Here is a 17,811-nt window from a genome sequence, read left to right as displayed (position 1 = left end):
CTCTTTGAATAATACTATCAATATGCCTGAGATTGAGACTCAAAATCCAAACATCACATTGACTCTTTCTTTCCTTTACCTACTACATGAAAGTGGCAATAGCCAATGTAAATACTGACCACTAAGTGCCTCTGCCAGCATCTTTTTCTGTTTCCTTCCACTTATATTCTCACACTTCAGATCCAAGAAGTCCCATTTTTATACCATAATAATGCCTCCAATGAATCTCATACCTCTATTTCATTCTCTAATCTGGAATAGGACTAATATATTCAAAGAGCAAATCTGAAAAGGGCACTGATCTGATTAGAAACCTTGAATGTCCCCTCATTACTAAAGAGTCAAATCCAAACTCTTTAGTATAGAATTAAAGGCCCTCTGTGGTCAGTACTAAATCAATATTTCTGGTCTCAATTCTTAAAATTTCCTTACTTGTACCTCAAATACCCAGATTGGTCTATTTGCTGTTATTCAAACATGAACTACAGCTCCCCAGCTCCCAGAGTTGCCCAGAATGTGTGAACACACCCATTAGTCCATCTTCCGGAGCCCAGGATCAATGATGTCCTCTCTCCTCCATGAAAATTTGACTGGTCATCGCCAGTGGCAGTAACTTCTTCCCACTCTCCATCACTCTCATAGCTATAGGTTTGCATATCCTTTTGTGCCCCTTTCTCTGCTTGTCCTGCATTATAGCTTCCTATTATGGAGCTATAGCAATTCCTATTGAATTATGAATCTTATCTTCCCTCCTGACTTACCAGCTCCAAGAACTCAACTCCGGCTCCTATTCATTGTTTCAGTCCCTACTGTGCTCAGTGCAATGCCTAGCACAGGAGATACACTCAGGAGGTCACTGATCCCTTCTGGGCTTTGATTCTCTTTGTTGTAAATTGGAGAGGCTAAGGAACTTTGCTAATGAGGTTGTGAAAATCCAAAAGTAAACTGTTGTGAAAACTCTTAAGAGCAAATACTTCACAACTTTGAGTTCTAAACATGCTCTAAACCCTCACCTCCAGCCTTTCTTCTGCCTTTGTTCCTCTATCTGCATTAGGACTCCTCTATCCTTTCTTCTCAGGGTGCATTTTTTTCTTTATTCTATATTCATAGAATCTCTTTGTTTTCCCTATCTGCAAGCTCTTCCTAAACAATTGTGTTTGCCATTGTGTGCAATATGCAGACACCTTTTACTTGGAGTTATTTTTAGCACTAAATAGGATATTGCCAAATGGCTTGCAAAGCAGCCAGTATCTTTTTATAGACACCGCCCCCCCATATCAGTTTATGCTGAGAAAAGTGTGGGGGTGCTTTTTAATACCAAGACATCTACATCCAAACTACAGCCTGATAGAGTATCCCTGTTGAGAAAAAAATGTCTGAAACAAAAAGCATGGTAGGATTTCAGAGAACAAGAGTAACAAATAGAAAACATAGAACCAAGAAGGTGATAGAGGTGAAAACATGCAGGAAAAAAACAAACAAACAAATCAAAAAAAAAAAAAAAATACAAAACCCAAAAACAGAACAAAACAAAAAAATACTGACTCCAATTAGTCAAGGTTTCTAAGCTGGGTCAGAGTGTCTTAGGGCCTGAGTTTGGAGTGTCTGACACTCCATCTCACCTACCTGAGAGAGCTCTACACACGGAAGGTGCAGAGAGAGGAAGAGCAGGAGGGGGGCCCAGCATGCCCTGCCCATACCCTCACTTACCTCTGCCAGCTCCCTAGCCTGAGCAATATAAGGCTGCATGCAGAAGTCCCCTGAGTATTTAGCAGCTCAGGGGCTCACAGACAGCTGGGAATATGGAGCATCTAAAGCGTTCCGCCCTCTCTCACTTAGTAGTTCACCGCTCATGGAGTTATGTGGGAGTAGGAATGAGCAGAAAACTGGAAAAGACGTTCAAGAATACTGTATCTAGCCCCTCATTTTTTAGAAGAGGTCATTAGAGCCTAGAAAAGTAAAAGAGCCATCTCAATTTTATACAGCTTGTTAGTGGCAGAATATTTAAACCTAGGTTTTCAGCTTAGTTTATAGCCTTTCCTCTGTATAACTATGATCAATATCCACAAGAAATGCTGTGTCCTATAAAGTCTTCTTAAGGCCCATATAAGTTAAGCACTTGAATCTATTAGAATATGTGAAATTCTCACCTGGATTACACTTGATATTGACCCCAAGCACGATAAGAACTGGTACACTGTGGCTGACTACACACATAGCATAATCATAGGTCAAATTATAAGAAGTATTTCCCCTGATTAAGAAAGTATTACTGTACATTGGTGCTTTCTTCACAAATGTTTATTGAAGACCTACTAGGGAGACAACATAGGTAATGAGGATTAGCTGATAAGGTTTTGAGCTGATGGACCTGAGCTTGAGTCCACTTGCCTTGAGACAGGTTCTAATCCACATACAGCCTCATTTCTCTACCTTTAAAATAGATTGTAATTATACTTAAATCATAGAATGATTGGGATGAGCAATAGCAATAGAAGACAGGCAAAGGTGTTTAGCCTATTGGTTGCCATATAGCACTTAATAGATAGCAATGGTTATGTTTAAATCCCAAATATTTAGGACCTGAAAATAAAAGAGTTGGGAGTGGATAGTAACCTAAGTGTACAACACAATAAGAATAAGCTCTTGAATAGCTTAAACAACTCAGTTTTAGGAAAATACTAGCAGATATAGCTGGAAGGAATAGTGATTAGTAATAGGAGATGCACACTTGGACCAGATAGGGAGGGCAGTAAAGAAGTTGGGGTTAGAAAGAATCCCTCAGACATCTAATCTTTGTCTGAGACTAACCAGTAGCTCAAAACGCAGTAGCTTTTTGAGAATCCCACTCATACATAAGTCAAACCAAAAGACTTAGTGCATCACCTAATATACTCCTAGATCGTCTCATACTCACACTAATTGTCACGGGAAAAGGTCAGGAAATCACCCAAGCCCTGATCAACAGGCATGGATTTATCTGAATTCTCTGTCTATTGTTCCTTTTCTATAAGTGTATTTTTCAATTTTCTCAAATGAAAAAAGATATTATCTTTTCATGTATGACAAATCACAATCCCTACCCTAAACAGATAGGGTGTAAGGTGTATGTTTACAAAAGCAACTATAAATCAAGTCATTCACGGAGCATTAGACATACATGTATTCATGTGAACGTGTAGATGAATAAGTATAAGAATCCACAGTCTCGTTTGGGAGACTCGTGAGGAAACATTTATAATAGCTCAGTGGATGCAATGATAATAGATACAAGGAGGATTTTAGGGCAGAAAAAAAGGAGGGGAATTTGCAATATTCTCTGGCAGTCAGGGGAGAGTTCTGGGTGCATGTAAGCTCTCTCCAGATTCTCAAAGAATGAGCAAATATTAGTGAAATGAATGCAGTTGAAAGAATGCCCCCCCACAAAGATGTCCATGTTTGGAACCTATAAATATGTGCATTTCATGGCAAAAGGGACTTTGAAGATGTAATTAAAATTATAGGTCTTAAAGATTTTTTTTCCCTTTGGGTTATCTAGGTAGACTCAATTTATTCTCATAAGCCCTTAGAAACACAGAACTTTCTCAGGCTGGAATCAGAAATACGCAGCAGGAGAAGTCAGAGAGATTCAGAGCATGAGAAATACTCAACTCACAATTAGTGGAGGGAACCAAATCAAAAGGATGAGAAATAATGTGGACAACCTTCAGGAGCAAATTCAGCCCCCTCCTCACCACCCCGTCCAGCTATTAGTCAGCAAGGAAAATGAAACTTCAGTCCTATATTCATAAGGAACTAAATTCAACCAACAACTTAAATGGCCTTCAAAGCACATTCTTCCCAAGAGCCTTAAATAAGAAATGCAGCCTTTCCATGACCTTGAATTCAGCCTTCAGAGACCTTAAACATGTAGGTTTTCAAGATTTCTGATCTACGGAAATATGAGATAGGAGATTTTTGTTCTTTTAAGTTGCTAAATTTGTGATAATTTGTTATAGGAGCAATAGAAAACGGATACAGTGAGCCTCAGGCAGAAGGGAGAGGACAAGGAAAGAACAAAGAGGGGTCATTTCTGGCAGGTGTGAAAATATGAGCACAGGTATGAGTGATTATAAGGAAACACTGGAGGAGAATGGGTATAAAACAGGTGTAAAGTTGTGTAGCTATGTATACAAAAGGGCAAAAGATCAAATAACCCCACACAGGACCCAGATCCAATTCAGTAATAACCCCTACACCCTATACTCCTCCAATCTTGGGGGTCCCGGAGGCTCTCTAAGCATGAGCACCAGTGCAGAAAATGTCTTCTCCTTCTGTTCAATAAAGTAAATATCCTGCCATTTGCTTTCAGCAGCTCAAACAGACACACAGACTGAATGGACCATGGATCCGCTTCCAACCCGTAAAAGATGGGTGACCCTAATCTTGCTTAAAGAGACTAGGTGTAATTCATCTGATACTTCTAAAAGAATGGAATATAAAACCAATAAGACTACATGAAGTTGAATCATAGGAAGAGGTTAAAGAAGCCAAGAGCTAACATCAGATGTATCTGATGACCAGGATGACCAGAGCCCAGTGATGGTGAGTGTGTCGCTGTAATCGCAGTTCTCATTAGTGAACTTGGGACAGAGTCAGAGTTTTTTCTCCATACTGGCAAGTTACTGGCAAGATCCAGGCAGAGCCATGAACTTCCTATTTAATGGGCTGAATAGAAGAAGACTGTCGAGAGGAATCATCTGCTGATCCCCTTCCAGAGCAGGCAGATTTCAAAGGTCCAGAGAAGGATACCAAACATTTAATTTATAGAATGTGATGTGGAAAATGTTAACTCGAAAGTTCCCAGACAGCTATTCACAGGTATGTAAATGAGCCAAATTTTTGCTTCCAAGTCCTTCAGATTTAAAGAAGCAAGAAAAAATACTGACACTGAAAGCATATCGTCCACTTATTATGGCAGTAACTTCATTATACGTGATATTTGTAACAGAGCAAAAATCATTTTTTTCCAAAGTCATTAAACAGCAACATTCTTTCAAAAAATATTTAAATAAGCATCTATTAAAGGTCAGTCACAGTATGAGAACTCTATTTAAATTGCTATGGGTATATTCTCTATAGTATGTAAAGTCTGAGCAATATAAAAATAGAAGGTACATTTATGGCATGTTTAAAAATTTCAAGTACAATTTATTTTGTATTCACTCTGGTCAGATCCATAATGTATATGGTATTTAAATAAACAGTATGCAATCTTCTTGTAAAATTATTCTTTAATTAAATTGTAATCTATTTTAGGGTAAAACATTTTAGCCTGTGGTAATTCTTGAAGTATAAACAGATGGTTGGTATGCAGATATAATCATTTACTAACTCATTCCTCAACCACTTTGTACATCTTGTATATTTCAAGCCCTATGTTAGAGACTGAAGGATACAAAGATGAATATGACAGGGTCCCTGCCCATGCGTTCCTTTCAATCTAGTAGAGGAGACAAACTGCCCAAAATAACTGATATGATTAAAGTACAGTCCAAGTACAGTGGAGACATAAAGCAGATAGGGAACAGTTCCACTTGGGGCTCAAGAAAATCTTAGACAAAATATTTCCTTATATTATGGCTGATAAACATGATTTTTGAAGCTAAACATTGAATTTTACATTGATTCTTGCCGAATTAAAAACAGAATAAATAAGCAGTGTGTGTTATTATATAATTTTTAGAACTGTTCATTTCATTTACTCTTTAAAATAAACATGTGAGATAGGTGAATCAGAGATCCCATTTCAGAGATGCGGAAATTAAGACTGATCTTAGTCCATTTACTTAAGAAGTCACCTCTTTGGATGGGTTAAGTAAGCTTACCATGTAATCGTTTCACAATATACATGTGTAGCAAATCATCATATTGTACACTTTAAACTTACACAAGTTTGTATGTCAATTACATCTCAATAAAGCTGGGGAAATAAAAGAATAAGAAGAAATATATCACCTTTTATTTGCATTTCTCTCTGTAGAGGGAATTATGAAGCACAGAGGGGAAGGAAATGTTTCCTAATATGAGATTATGATTTATTAAATTCATTATTAGTTCATATGTTCATCTATTAATGTTTTGCCACATGATTTCTTTCTCTTATTCATTCATTACTTTTTATTCATCCATTTTTTTCATGGTTCTTTCATATTGCTCTCACATTATCAGACAATCTGAATGAAGGGCGTATAGTAGGTCCAGTGTGGATGGACAAAGGGATTAACAAGGTTGCTGCTTTATGGAGCTCAGATTTCATGAGGGGAAAGCAGACATATAAAAGGGTGGGAGAAAGTCTCAGGAGAGATATAAGCAAAGGGTTGTTGAGTTCAATGGACGCTGGCAGGGCCAAGTACCTATATATTTCAGGATTTCCCATGTGACAAGAACATGCCAGGAATCCTAAAGTCTAATTCTGACTACTTAAATATTGTAACTATTGTATTAGTCAGGGTGATCCAGATAAACAAAACCAATAGGATATTGTGTAAAGAAATTTCTTAAATTTATTAAAGAATTGGCTCTCACAATCACAGAGATCAAGAAGTCCAGACCCAGGAAAGTCAATGGCATAGTTCCTGTCCAAGTTTGAAGACTTGAGAACCAGGAGAGGCAATGGTGTAAGCTTCAGTCCAAATCTGAGATCAAAGGCAGGAAAAGACTGATGTCCCAACCCAAAGACAATCAGACAGAGATTTCTTTCTTATGTACTCAGCTTTTCATTCTATTCAGGAATTCAGTGGATTGGATGAGGCCCACACACAGTGGGAAGGGCAGAATGCTTTATCAGTTTACCAATTCAAATGTTAATCTCATCCAGAAATACCCTCATTAATACACCCAGAAATAATGTTCAACCAAATAGCTAGACATCTTGAGGCCCAGTCAAGTTGATACATAAAATTAACCATCACAGCTGTCAGACTCTAAAACTTAATTTTTCAAACAGCATGGTAAGAAGGGCTCCGGCTCCTGACAACGCTGAAAATCAATCACCCAAGCTGAATTTGCATACTGGTAATGATATGATACCCAACCCATCATCACTCCATCTGTGCCTCTGTCTCCTTCAGAATTGTGAAGGCCCATAACCAGAAGTCCCAGCCATGTCACCAAGTGTCACCAAGTGATTTCCCTGGTCCTCCTGGAAAAAACCTCCCACCCTGCAGTAGTGTATGTCATTCTCTGGGTTTTTCTTGAAAAGAGACCATTTTTATGTCTCTAGAGAACATTGACATAGTTGATTTCTGGATAAAAGCCAATATGGTCCAGGCAGGTGTTGGCCCAATATACTACATGTTTGAGCCTATTATGTAAAGTGCAGCACTAGCATCTTCCAGGTTGATCTTCTCCTCCTCTGGTGTCTAGATGGCTCTGCCCCCAATCCCAAATCCTCTAGGTCTTCTAGATCTACTAGAGTCAAAACCCGACCCTGAAGAGCATTTTGAGAAGCCTGCGTTGAATCTCCTTTGTCTGAATGGAATAGATGATAGGATTGAGCATGGGAGGTACAAAGAGGTAGATAATAGACATGAGGATATGGACAGCATGGGGCAGGCCAGCACCAAAACGATGCACAATAGACACACTCACCATAGGCACATAGAAGATGAGCACAGCTAGGCTATGGGACACACATGTGTTGAGCATCTTGAGGCGCTCCCCTCGGGAGGCGATGGCTAGCACTGATCGAAAGATAAGTACATAGGAGATAAGAATGCCTGCAGAGTTCAGGCCAAAGGTGAATAGCACAATGGACAGTCCATATGGCTGTTGAGGGAGACATCAGTGCATGCCAGCTTGATCATATCCACGTGAAGGCAGTAGGCATGGGAGAGGATGTCCTGAGAGTGGCAGAAGGGCAGTCTGTGTAGCAGCAGTGGGAAGACCAGGATGAGAGCAAAGCTTCGGAGGACAGTACACAAGCCCATCGCTACAATGCGGGCATTAGTGAGCACTGTGGCATAGCGCAGTGGCTTGCAGATGGCTACATAGCGATTGAAGCTCATAGCCAAAAGGATGCCACATTCTGTCCAAGAGAAGAAGTGGATGAAAAACATTTGGGCCAAGCAGGTATTAAAGGCCATCACCTGGGCACGGAAGCAGAGAGCTGCCAACACAGCCGGCAATGTGGAAAAGGACACCCCAAGTCGCTGACTGAGAGTAGGGACAAGAAGTAGTACATGGGCTGGTGCAAACGCTGCTCTTGCTCAACAATCAGGAGGATCAGGGTGTTTCCCACAATGGAGATGGCACAGAGCAGAAGGAGAGGGAAAGCTAGCCAGGGCTCCATGGCCTGCATTCCTGGGAAGCCCATCAGGATAAAGGTGGGAGCATCAGAGTCATTGATCTTGAAGTTGCCCATGAGAGGCTGAGGACATTTGTCATCAGCTAGAGTGACATTTTGGAGAAATTACATCAAGCATCCAAGACGACTACTGTTCCTAAGGGAGGAAAACAACACTTAGGTTCAGAAATTGTAATTATGCATAGATTCTATTCTTAAAATACACTGGGAAGATGACCAGGAGGCCATGAAATGCTAGTAGCTGAGAAAAAGAGTTCTTTCTTAAGAGTCAATTAGGCTTCAGGGTAGTTGACTAGCTCTTTAAGTCTCACCCGTAGCCTTCATTATCAAATGCTCCAAATTTCATAGCCATGGTCTTAGCTAATTCTCAACAGGTGTTCACACTTATATCCAGCCTGACAGATGAGGAACCAAGGGTCCAAAAAAAGAAAGGGAATTACTCCAAGTTTTCTTTGGAAGCAGTTACATGGTTGAAACTATAACTTAGTAATCCAATCCCCATCCTGAGGTGACTTTGTGATCCAGAGTCCCACATTTCACACTGGAAGAGTACGTGAAGGAAGCCTGGAAAATCAACATGACCCGAACGGCATCATAGTATACCAGTAAAGAGCATGGAGTTCAGAACATCCTGAGTTTCATTTCTAGTGCTTCCGCTCTATAGCTGTGTGACATTAGGGAAATGTCTTAAACTCTCTTCTTCAGTTTCTTTACTTTTAAGATAGAGGTAAGATACAGTTGCCCTATAGATACACATACATGCATGTGTAAGATAGAGGAAGAGAGAGGAAAACAGAGAGGGAGAGTGAGAGAAAGAAAACTTGAACTTGGAAGAGGTCCCATCCATAGTAAGCATTATAGAAGTAGTGCTGTCATTATTATTTAAAACATGTTTATATGGAAAATAAATTACATATTGTGCTTTCTTTGACAAAAGTCTTGGAATATATTTATATTAAACTTAAATATGTATTTGAAACTGTATATTATTAATGATAGATTATGGTACAGACAAGCAAAAAATAAATTGCAAAAGCTTAAGAGAAATTAAGAGAGAAAAAAATTATAACATTGAAAACATTTTATCCATTACTTTATTTTTCCTATGAGTGGTTAAAAAACAGCATTCTTTAATTTCCATAACAGACCACTATTTTTCCTCTCACAGACTTTCAAACTTCAACAAGAGGAGATGATGAGAAATGCTACCTTTACACCAGACCAAATGAGGTTGTGAGAAGGGGTGATAAAAGAGTAATCAATGCATTTTGCATCTTTCCCTTTGGTCTCTTGCACTGAGGAGTTTCAGAAACAATCATTTGAGGAAGAAGATACATTTAGGAATATTTCATAGTATTTCTATGGCATGTCCAAAACCTTTTCATCACTGTGATAAGTGACTGCCTACTAGTTTTGGAATTTGTTAGATTCCCTCTGCCTCTCATGGATAATTCCTAACACTTAAGTGGAATTACCCACCATTCAGTGCTTTATGGTTTTATGTGACCCTTGGAGGAAAATTTGCTATTTTCTCTTCAAGAAGCTCACTATTACTAGGGTGAGTCAAAAATTATCCAAACTCTGGCTGTAAAATTTACAGAAGTTTTAATATAACGAGAGTGCGGATAATTTTTGACTCACCCTCGTATATCAATGGGCAATCAGATTAGAAATCAGAAAGAAATTCTCTACCATAAAGATAAGTGTCTGGGACAAAGTTTTCAGGGAACTACTGCTGAAGGATAGGAATGCTGAGTAGCAGCATTGGGTTTGAAGAGGTAGGGAGGATGAGCCAGATTAGCCCTGGGAAACATGTACAATGTAATGAGCTCCCATTAGTACCATATAAAGAAACTGACACTTGAGGATTTTAGAGGCGACGGTCCTAAAGATATGCATGGGTCACTCACTTCTTGAGCACCCCACCCTTGAGTTCCAAAGAAAGTCTAAAATTGTCTCTAAAAACCTTCCACTGCAGAATAGGGCCAGTTGTAGTACCTCTTTTCTGTCCTAATTAGAGATATTGAGTTCAGCTGAGTGTTCCTCGCTGTTCCTTAATATTTTTTCTCAACGTTCATGTCAAGCAAAATGTGAGGGCAGAGGATGGAGAGAGAAGTGATAAAGAGTCAGAGATACTGAAGGGCAGCGGGAGAGGCAGAGAGTGAGGAAGAGAGAGAGAAAAGGGGAAAATATAGAGGAAGTAGCATGGAAATGGGGAAGGTCAGGTGAGAGAAAGGGAATGCAAGACCAGAGAAGGGATTTTAGGGAGACAGTGGCTGGAACATTAAACATGGAGAGGGAGAAGGAAGAGAAGATAAATAAGAAGGCAGAAGAACAGCTGCAGAGAACTGCCCTGGCCAGACCCAGGTGCTTCAGGAGGATCAGGCTGTGTTTCCTCCAAGCAAGGGCAAGGCTGTAGAAAACCCTGCACACATCACATTTCACAGGAGATGACTCTCAGGCTCTGAGCGGTAGAAGAGCTATGGTAAAGCCACAATATCTCCCAGCTAAACCCTGTGGGGAAGAGCCTCCTTGCAGTGGGATCCTAGTGGATACCTCCTGCTGTCTGTCCCCATGGGTGTTTCAGACCTGTCTGGAAAGGCAAGGCAACACAATTGTAACTGAGCAGGACGCTATGGGGCCTTCCTGGGGCAGACCCCTCCCCCATATCCTTTGCCTGCTTCTTTTTTTTTTGTAAAAAAGCTGTAGTATCCCAGGCCTCTCCTGAGTCACAAAATTCTGGCTCAAGAATTAATTTTTGAAAGGATGTGAATGTGTAGTGACAAAAGTAGCAGTTGGGCCAGGAGAAGTGGTAACGATTTAAACAGTAAATCAGCTATACAGCAGCCACAGAATCTTTAGTTCCTCCTTGAAATACATAGATAATTATATTTGATGCACATTTCCTGAGTTGTTTTACAGATGAGAAAACCCCCATCAACTGGAAGAAGTTAACTACTGGATAACCAGGAGCACGTAGCCCCCAGACTGGCTGGAACCCTAGGATTGATAATGTTAATCCCTATGATACCATCCTGTTACCTCACCATCAACCAATCAAAGATTTGTGCACGAACTCATCACAGACCCTGAAACTCCCCTCCCTCAGCTTGCCTTGAAAAATGCTTTCCTGAAACCCATTGGGAAGTTCAGGTTTTTGAGCACTAGCTGCCCCAGACTCCTTGTCTGGCACCTTACATTAAACCCTGCACTTTCCTCCACCACACCTGGTGTCACTAGATACCAGTGGATTTGCTTTACTACCTGTGGGCAAGTGGACCCAAGTTTGGTTCAGTAACACCTCTCCTCCCAGCTGAGTAGGACTTACCAGCCCCCACACCATGTCCTCATGGCTCAGATCCTCTCAAGGATGGGTGCCATGGCAGAATGAAGAGTGTGATTGTCAAGGATATAACTCATTCCTCTTGACCTTCGGCTCTAGGATTTCTCTTCTCCAAGCCAAGTCCTCACTCCAGGGTTCTCTTCTTAGGGAACCTTCAGAAACCCGAAAGTAGAGTTGGCTAGAGTCGTAAGTGATAGAAATACAATAATTACCAGTGATACTCAGTGTTTACGGTGTTCCTTGGACTCCATCAGGAAGTTTATGAGCATTGTTATTTTCAAGCCTCACAACCAAGTTTGGGGAGAAATATTATCTTCCCATTCTACTGGTGAGAAAAATAAGTTGCCTAGGAGGTCAAATTAGGTTCAAACTTATAATACCACCGAGTAGCAGAGCTACATTCAAACATAGATCACTCATTTATTCACTTAATAGTTTCAGAAAACCTAATGAGAATTTTTTTCTAGCCAAGCCCCTGGAGCAAGTTTCATCTCTATATTTTTATTTGTTTCATCATCTCTATATTTTTTCCTGCTTATTCTTTCTTTCCTATGAATTGATTTTCTCTCTGCTTTTGCCTCTCTCTGCAACCCCCCTCAAAAATAGAGAAAACTAAAAAGGAAAAGAATGGAAGAAGCTGAATCCATCTCTCTCAGCCTCATAACAGTAAATTTCTGGCATTCCCACAAGGCCACCAGCTAAGATCTAGGATACAAAAATGGCCCCTTCCTCTGTACCCCCCACCCAGATGCGGGGCTTGCTTTATCTGTAGTGTCACATAGACAAATGGGTCCCAAGCCATTGAACTTTTAAGTTTCAGTGATTATACAATTCTATGATTTATTTTTTAATTTTATTATTAACATACAGTTCACAAACCATAAAATTCAGTTTTAAGTGTTCAATTCAATGCTTTTTAGTATATTTGCAAAGTTATGCAACTGTAACCAATATCTAATTCCAGAACATTTTTATCACTCTAAAATGAAACTCCATTACCATTAGCAGTCACTCCCAATTCTTATCTACCCCAGACCCTGGCAAGAACTAATTTATGTTCTGTTTTTGTGGACTTGCCTATGCTGAAAATTTCATTTAAATGTAATAATAAAATATGTGGCTTTTTGTGTCTGGTGTATTTCACTTAGCATAATGTTTTCAAGGTTCATTATATATCAGCACTTCATTCCTGATACAATATTCCTTTATATATATATATACATATGTATATATACACACTTTATTTTGTTTGTTTATTAATCAGTTGATGGCTATTTGTACTGTTCTCATCTTTTGACTATTAGAAATAATGCTTCTTTAAATATTTGTATACAAGCTTTTGTGTGAAAATAGGTTTTCAGTTCTTAGATTATATACCTGGTAGTAAAATTGCTGAGTCACTGGTAACTCTACATATAACTGTTTGAAGAAAAGCCAAACTGTTGTCCAAAGTGGCTTCACCAATTTACATTTCCACCAGCAATGTAGGAAGAATCCAATTTTTCCACATCTTTTGCTAAGTCTTGTTATTTTCTTTTTGTTTTTTATTTTGTTTTTGTGTATAGCCCTTCTAATATGTGGAGTGATATCTCATAGTGGTTTTGATTTGTATTTCCTAAATGATTAATGAAGTTGAACATCTTTTTTTGTGCTTATTCGCTGTTTATATATCTCTTTTTGCAGAAACTTCTGTTCAAATCACTTATCCATTTTTAACTGATTTGTCTTTTTGTTATTGAGCTGTAAGAGTTCTTCGTATGTTTTGGATATAAAATTCTTATCAGATATATGATTTGCAAAAATTTTCCCCCATTCTGTGGGTTGTCTTTTAACTTTCTTGACACTGTCCTTAGAAATGCAAAATGTTTATTTTTTGTAAAGTCCAATTTACCTATTTTTCCCTTGGTCACTTGTGCTTTTCGTGTGTTATATCATAAAACCATTGTCTAATACAGGCACACAAAGACTTACACCTAAGTTTTTTCTAAAGATGTTGTAGATTTGTCTTATGTTTAGATGTTTTATCCATTTTGAGTTAATTTTTGTATATAGTTTGAGAGAGGGGTCTAATTTCAGTCTTTTGCATGTGAGTATCCAATTATTCCTGTTTCTATCAAATCCCTGGAGCAAACCCCTTGGGTTTTCATACCTGAGAGTCACAGAGAGTCAATAAATAACTGCACTTACCAAGCCCATTGACCTGAGGAGGCTGGAACCCAGAGCTAAGATGAGGACACTCACTGAGCACATAAAACTGAGAACAGATCAAATATTTCAGATTACACACTCAGACCCTATCATCCTGTAAGTCACACACAGACAATCTGCACGAAATCACGACTTTCATATCTCTTAAAAAATTATATTTAGGTACACAGCACCTGCACAAACCTCCCACACACCCTCCCACATAGCCTCACACTCATATATGGTATCCATCACAGAGCTGCCACCTCAATGCCATCCGCTTGTGAATGCATGTCAATCATACAGGTATGTCCTTGAAATTGAAAATACTATGTTCAGAGAAAGAACTCAGAGTTCAATGATTGAAGTCTAGGTCTTAGAAGGAGACTTCAGAAGCTTAGCCATTGTAGTGACTGAGAAACAAGGGAGAATGGGACAAATATGGGACAATTCCCCAATTCCACCCAGTGGTCCTCCAGCACAATGTCTTTTTTTCTATGATTTTCCCTGGAAAGCAATTTTGCTTATACCTAATCTTTCTGGTCCTTACATCCACAGATGCTCACAGAGTAGTAGCTTCCTTACAATAACCCTTTGAAACCTTCCTGTGGGGACAAGAATAGGCTGGGTAAAGAGAGAAAGAGAAGAGGTAGTGACTCTAGCTCTTTTGTGTGGTACACAAGGTTTTTTCCTGTAGTGGCTGGGGCCATCTGTGAAAGTCTCCAAGCAAATAAGAGGGCCTTTACACTTTTATCTGTCTCTTTGGAGTCCAGATAATGAATAATTATTGTAGCAATCGATACTAATATTAGAATGCCTTGAAAGAAAGAGATAGGAATTAAAGAATTGGCTATATAAATGGACAGTTAAGAGAGAGGAAAACACCAAACTTTGAATCAGGAGACCTGAGATTTAATTTCGGTTCTGATAGGAACATGCTTTGTGATCTGGGTTGTATCAGTTCACTTCTCTGAACTTGGATTTCATTTTGCTAAGGCAGAGGTATAGTAATTACTCTACTCTGTATCACTCCAATATGTGGCTATGGGACCAAGAGCTTCTAAAAATGGGAAGAACATTATTTTTGATATCCAAACTTATTAATACCATATATTTTACTCTTTCTCACCCACAAACAAATTAAGCCAGGTGTTTCCATTTCCAATTCATAAGGAAGAAAGTTGAGTCTCAAAAAGGTTGTGGGACTTATTCAAAGCTCAATTGTGAATAGGTAGAAAGCTGAGAGGAGGATTCCAGAATTGTTGCTTTTATAAATTGAGACTTCCCATAGAAGGGAAAGGATTTTCTCAAGGTCAGGTAGCACTCTTGTGACAGACTCAGCACTGAAGTTCAGGATTATAGTCATCCTACAAAGGATTCTTTCAGTTATACAATGTTATGAGGGAAGATGTATATAATACTAGCATTCTACAACAAAAATGTATTCACTCTTCCAGGATGTCTACTGTTGGTAAACTCTAGGACACTCCAGTCCCTCCTTCAATCTGCCTCTATCAGCCCTAGACATTCTGATCTGCCCATTACATGCAGCCATTATACAGGTGGGAATGTAGGATTTCAAGCTGGTTTTGCCATAGTTAGGAGTGCTGTCTCCCCAGCTAGCATGTCTATTGCATCTCTTGCTTTCTTCCATTGTATCCACATGTGCACTCAAAATACTGTAGATATTCAATTATGGGCTATTTGAGTATAGTTAGGTTGCCTAGCCTCATTATAAGCACTTCAGGTGAGACATAAAAATAAGCCATTTGGTGTATATTTGGGCAGTTACCTTACAAACATAGATTAAGTAAACAAAACATTATGGCATTAAGGTAAGAAGTCAATGCTATGTTACTAAGAGTTCTCAGGATTGAGTCTTTTAGTGAATGCAGGCACAGTTGTGTGGAGATGGCAATTGTATGAAGACACAGTCTTATCACAATAGGATTTTGGAAAGTAGTGGATGAATGAAAAATAGAAAGACAACTAAGAACTAGGTTAGAGAGGAAAGTCTTCTGGAAGGCAGAGACATTTTCCCAGAAGTTTAGAAACTAGAGAGAAAGAAAACAAAGGAAAAATGGCTCCTTGGGCAAAGAGAATACTATAAACTGAAAAAAGGAGGCCCAAAATTTCCCTAGATGTGTATGAACAAAAGACAAGTAAATGATGTCCAGAATGTGGTGGGAGATAAGTTTGGAAGGGTTAGAAGGGCAAATGCTTAAATTCTTAGCTTGGAGCTAAGAACTCAAAAAGTGATTAATGAGTATAGGAATTAGCATAAATTGGATTATGTGTGATAGAACGTTTTAAGATTCTTAAACAGGTTAATAACAATATTTTTCTTAGCCTAAAAAAGACGATTTCACAGAAAGGTCATCATTTTATGTGAATGAACCAGCTCTCACATGTTACAGGACAGGTGGACCATCACGCCTTGGACAGAGCCCTTCATTTGACAAGCAGAATGCCAGCTTCCAACATCAGCGATGACAGTCTCCCAGCCACTCTCCTCCTGACAGGGGTCCCGGGGCTGGAGTGGGCCCACATCTGGATCGCCATCCCCTTTTGTGTCATGTATCTGGTAGCACTGGCTGGGAATGCCACCCTCATCCTGGTCATAGTGACAGACAGTACCCTTCATGCACCCATGTACCTCTTCCTTTGCCTCCTCTCACTCACCGACCTGGCTCTCAGCTCCACCACTGTGCCCAAGACTTTGGCCATCTTGTGGTTCCAAGCTGGTGAGATTTCCTTTGGGGGATGCCTGACCCAGATGTTTTGTGTCCATTCTATCTACGCCCTAGAGTCCTCAGTTCTTGTTGCCATGGCCTTTGATCGATACATGGCTATCTGCAACCCACTGAGATACACAACCATCCTCAACCACACTGTCATAGGCAGAATCGGCCTTGTGGGTATATTCAGGAGCATAGCCGTTGTCTCCCCTCTCATCTTCTTGCTGAGGCGGCTCCCATATTGTGGTCACTATGTCTTGGCACACACATACTGTGAGCACATGGGCATTGCTCGACTGGCCTGTGCCAACATCACTGTCAATGTTGTCTATGGGCTGACTGTGGCCCTTCTGGCTGTGGGTCTGGATTCCATCCTCATTGCTATTTCCTATGGCTTTATCCTCCATGCTGTCTTCTGCCTTCCATCTCAAGATGCCAGGCACAAGGCTCTGAGTACATGCGGCTCCCACCTTGGAGTCATCCTGGTCTTTTACATTCCTGCCTTCTTCTCCTTCCTCACCCACCGTTTTGGCCAACACCGAGTCCCCAAGCACGTGCACATCTTTCTGGCTAATCTCTATGTTCTGGTGCCTCCTGTGCTCAACCCGATCATCTATGGGGCTAGGACCAAGGAGATTCGGAGTCGACTTCTAAGACTGCCTCCCTTGTGGAATGTCTCAGCATGAGTTCTTGCAGCAGACAGAGCTGAGAAAGAAAGATAAATGGGAAGGATAATTATCTAGATAAATTTACATAGATAAAAGCCTATAATGTGAGAGAAACAGTGACATGGGAGGAAGCACTTTAATAAAGAAGAATGTTCAGATAAATTGGACACTTTGAGGATTAGATTGAATATGCTCCTTGAACAATTCTGAATTGCTCAGAACACGGTAACACTTTCTCTGTCATCTCAGAAGGGGCTTTAGCTTTCCAAAAAGTTAGACAGTCATGTTCTGGAGTGGGCATTGCTTCTCATGGTGGGTTATTCTACTGGGAAGTCAAGTGAAAAACAAGAAAAGCAAAAATGGAACATCTGGAGTGAATTTGAATCTAAACTCCAAAACTTTAGGCAGTGGTTAAGGGCATAAGATCTAAAATCAGAGTGCCTCCGTTTGGATGCTCACTTGTTTGCTTATTGGTTTTGTGTTTTGAGCATGTTACTAAACCTTTCTATGTCTATTTTGGTAAACTCT

At 39.8% G+C, this 17,811-nt stretch overlaps 1 protein-coding gene and 1 pseudogene across 1 annotated transcript; one reads left to right on the top strand and one right to left on the bottom strand.

The window, feature by feature from the left end:
- Positions 1 to 7,458: 7,458 nt before the first annotated feature.
- Positions 7,459 to 8,404, bottom strand: LOC130860811 (olfactory receptor 51I2-like; annotated as a pseudogene).
- Positions 8,405 to 10,637: 2,233 nt separating this feature from the next.
- On the top strand, positions 10,638 to 17,301 carry LOC130860810 (olfactory receptor 52D1-like). Its single transcript, XM_057749375.1, has 3 exons — positions 10,638 to 10,714; positions 13,707 to 13,780; positions 16,382 to 17,301. Exons 1-3 carry the CDS (start codon positions 10,638 to 10,640, stop codon positions 17,299 to 17,301), a joined length of 1,071 nt encoding a protein of 356 aa, XP_057605358.1.
- Positions 17,302 to 17,811: the final 510 nt, after the last annotated feature.

Source organism: Hippopotamus amphibius, chromosome 9 (assembly GCF_030028045.1).
Source record: "Hippopotamus amphibius kiboko isolate mHipAmp2 chromosome 9, mHipAmp2.hap2, whole genome shotgun sequence".
NCBI classification, from domain to species: Eukaryota; Metazoa; Chordata; class Mammalia; order Artiodactyla; family Hippopotamidae; genus Hippopotamus; species Hippopotamus amphibius.
Note: the sequence above shows the minus strand (reverse complement) of the source record. Positions and strands in the feature narration are given on the sequence as shown.

What these genes read in the sequence shown, in the direction of transcription:
- LOC130860810 (XM_057749375.1), top strand. Translation starts at nt 10,638, where the DNA reads ATGGAGAGGGAGAAGGAAGAGAAGATAAATAAGAAGGCAGAAGAACAG. An exon ending in ACTGCCCTGGCCAGACCCAG is followed by an intron (nt 10,715 to 13,706) that starts GTGCTTCAGGAG and finishes TCTTATGTTTAG; the next exon opens with ATGTTTTATCCATTTTGAGT. An exon ending in TTTCAGTCTTTTGCATGTGA is followed by an intron (nt 13,781 to 16,381) that starts GTATCCAATTAT and finishes ACAGTCTCCCAG; the next exon opens with CCACTCTCCTCCTGACAGGG.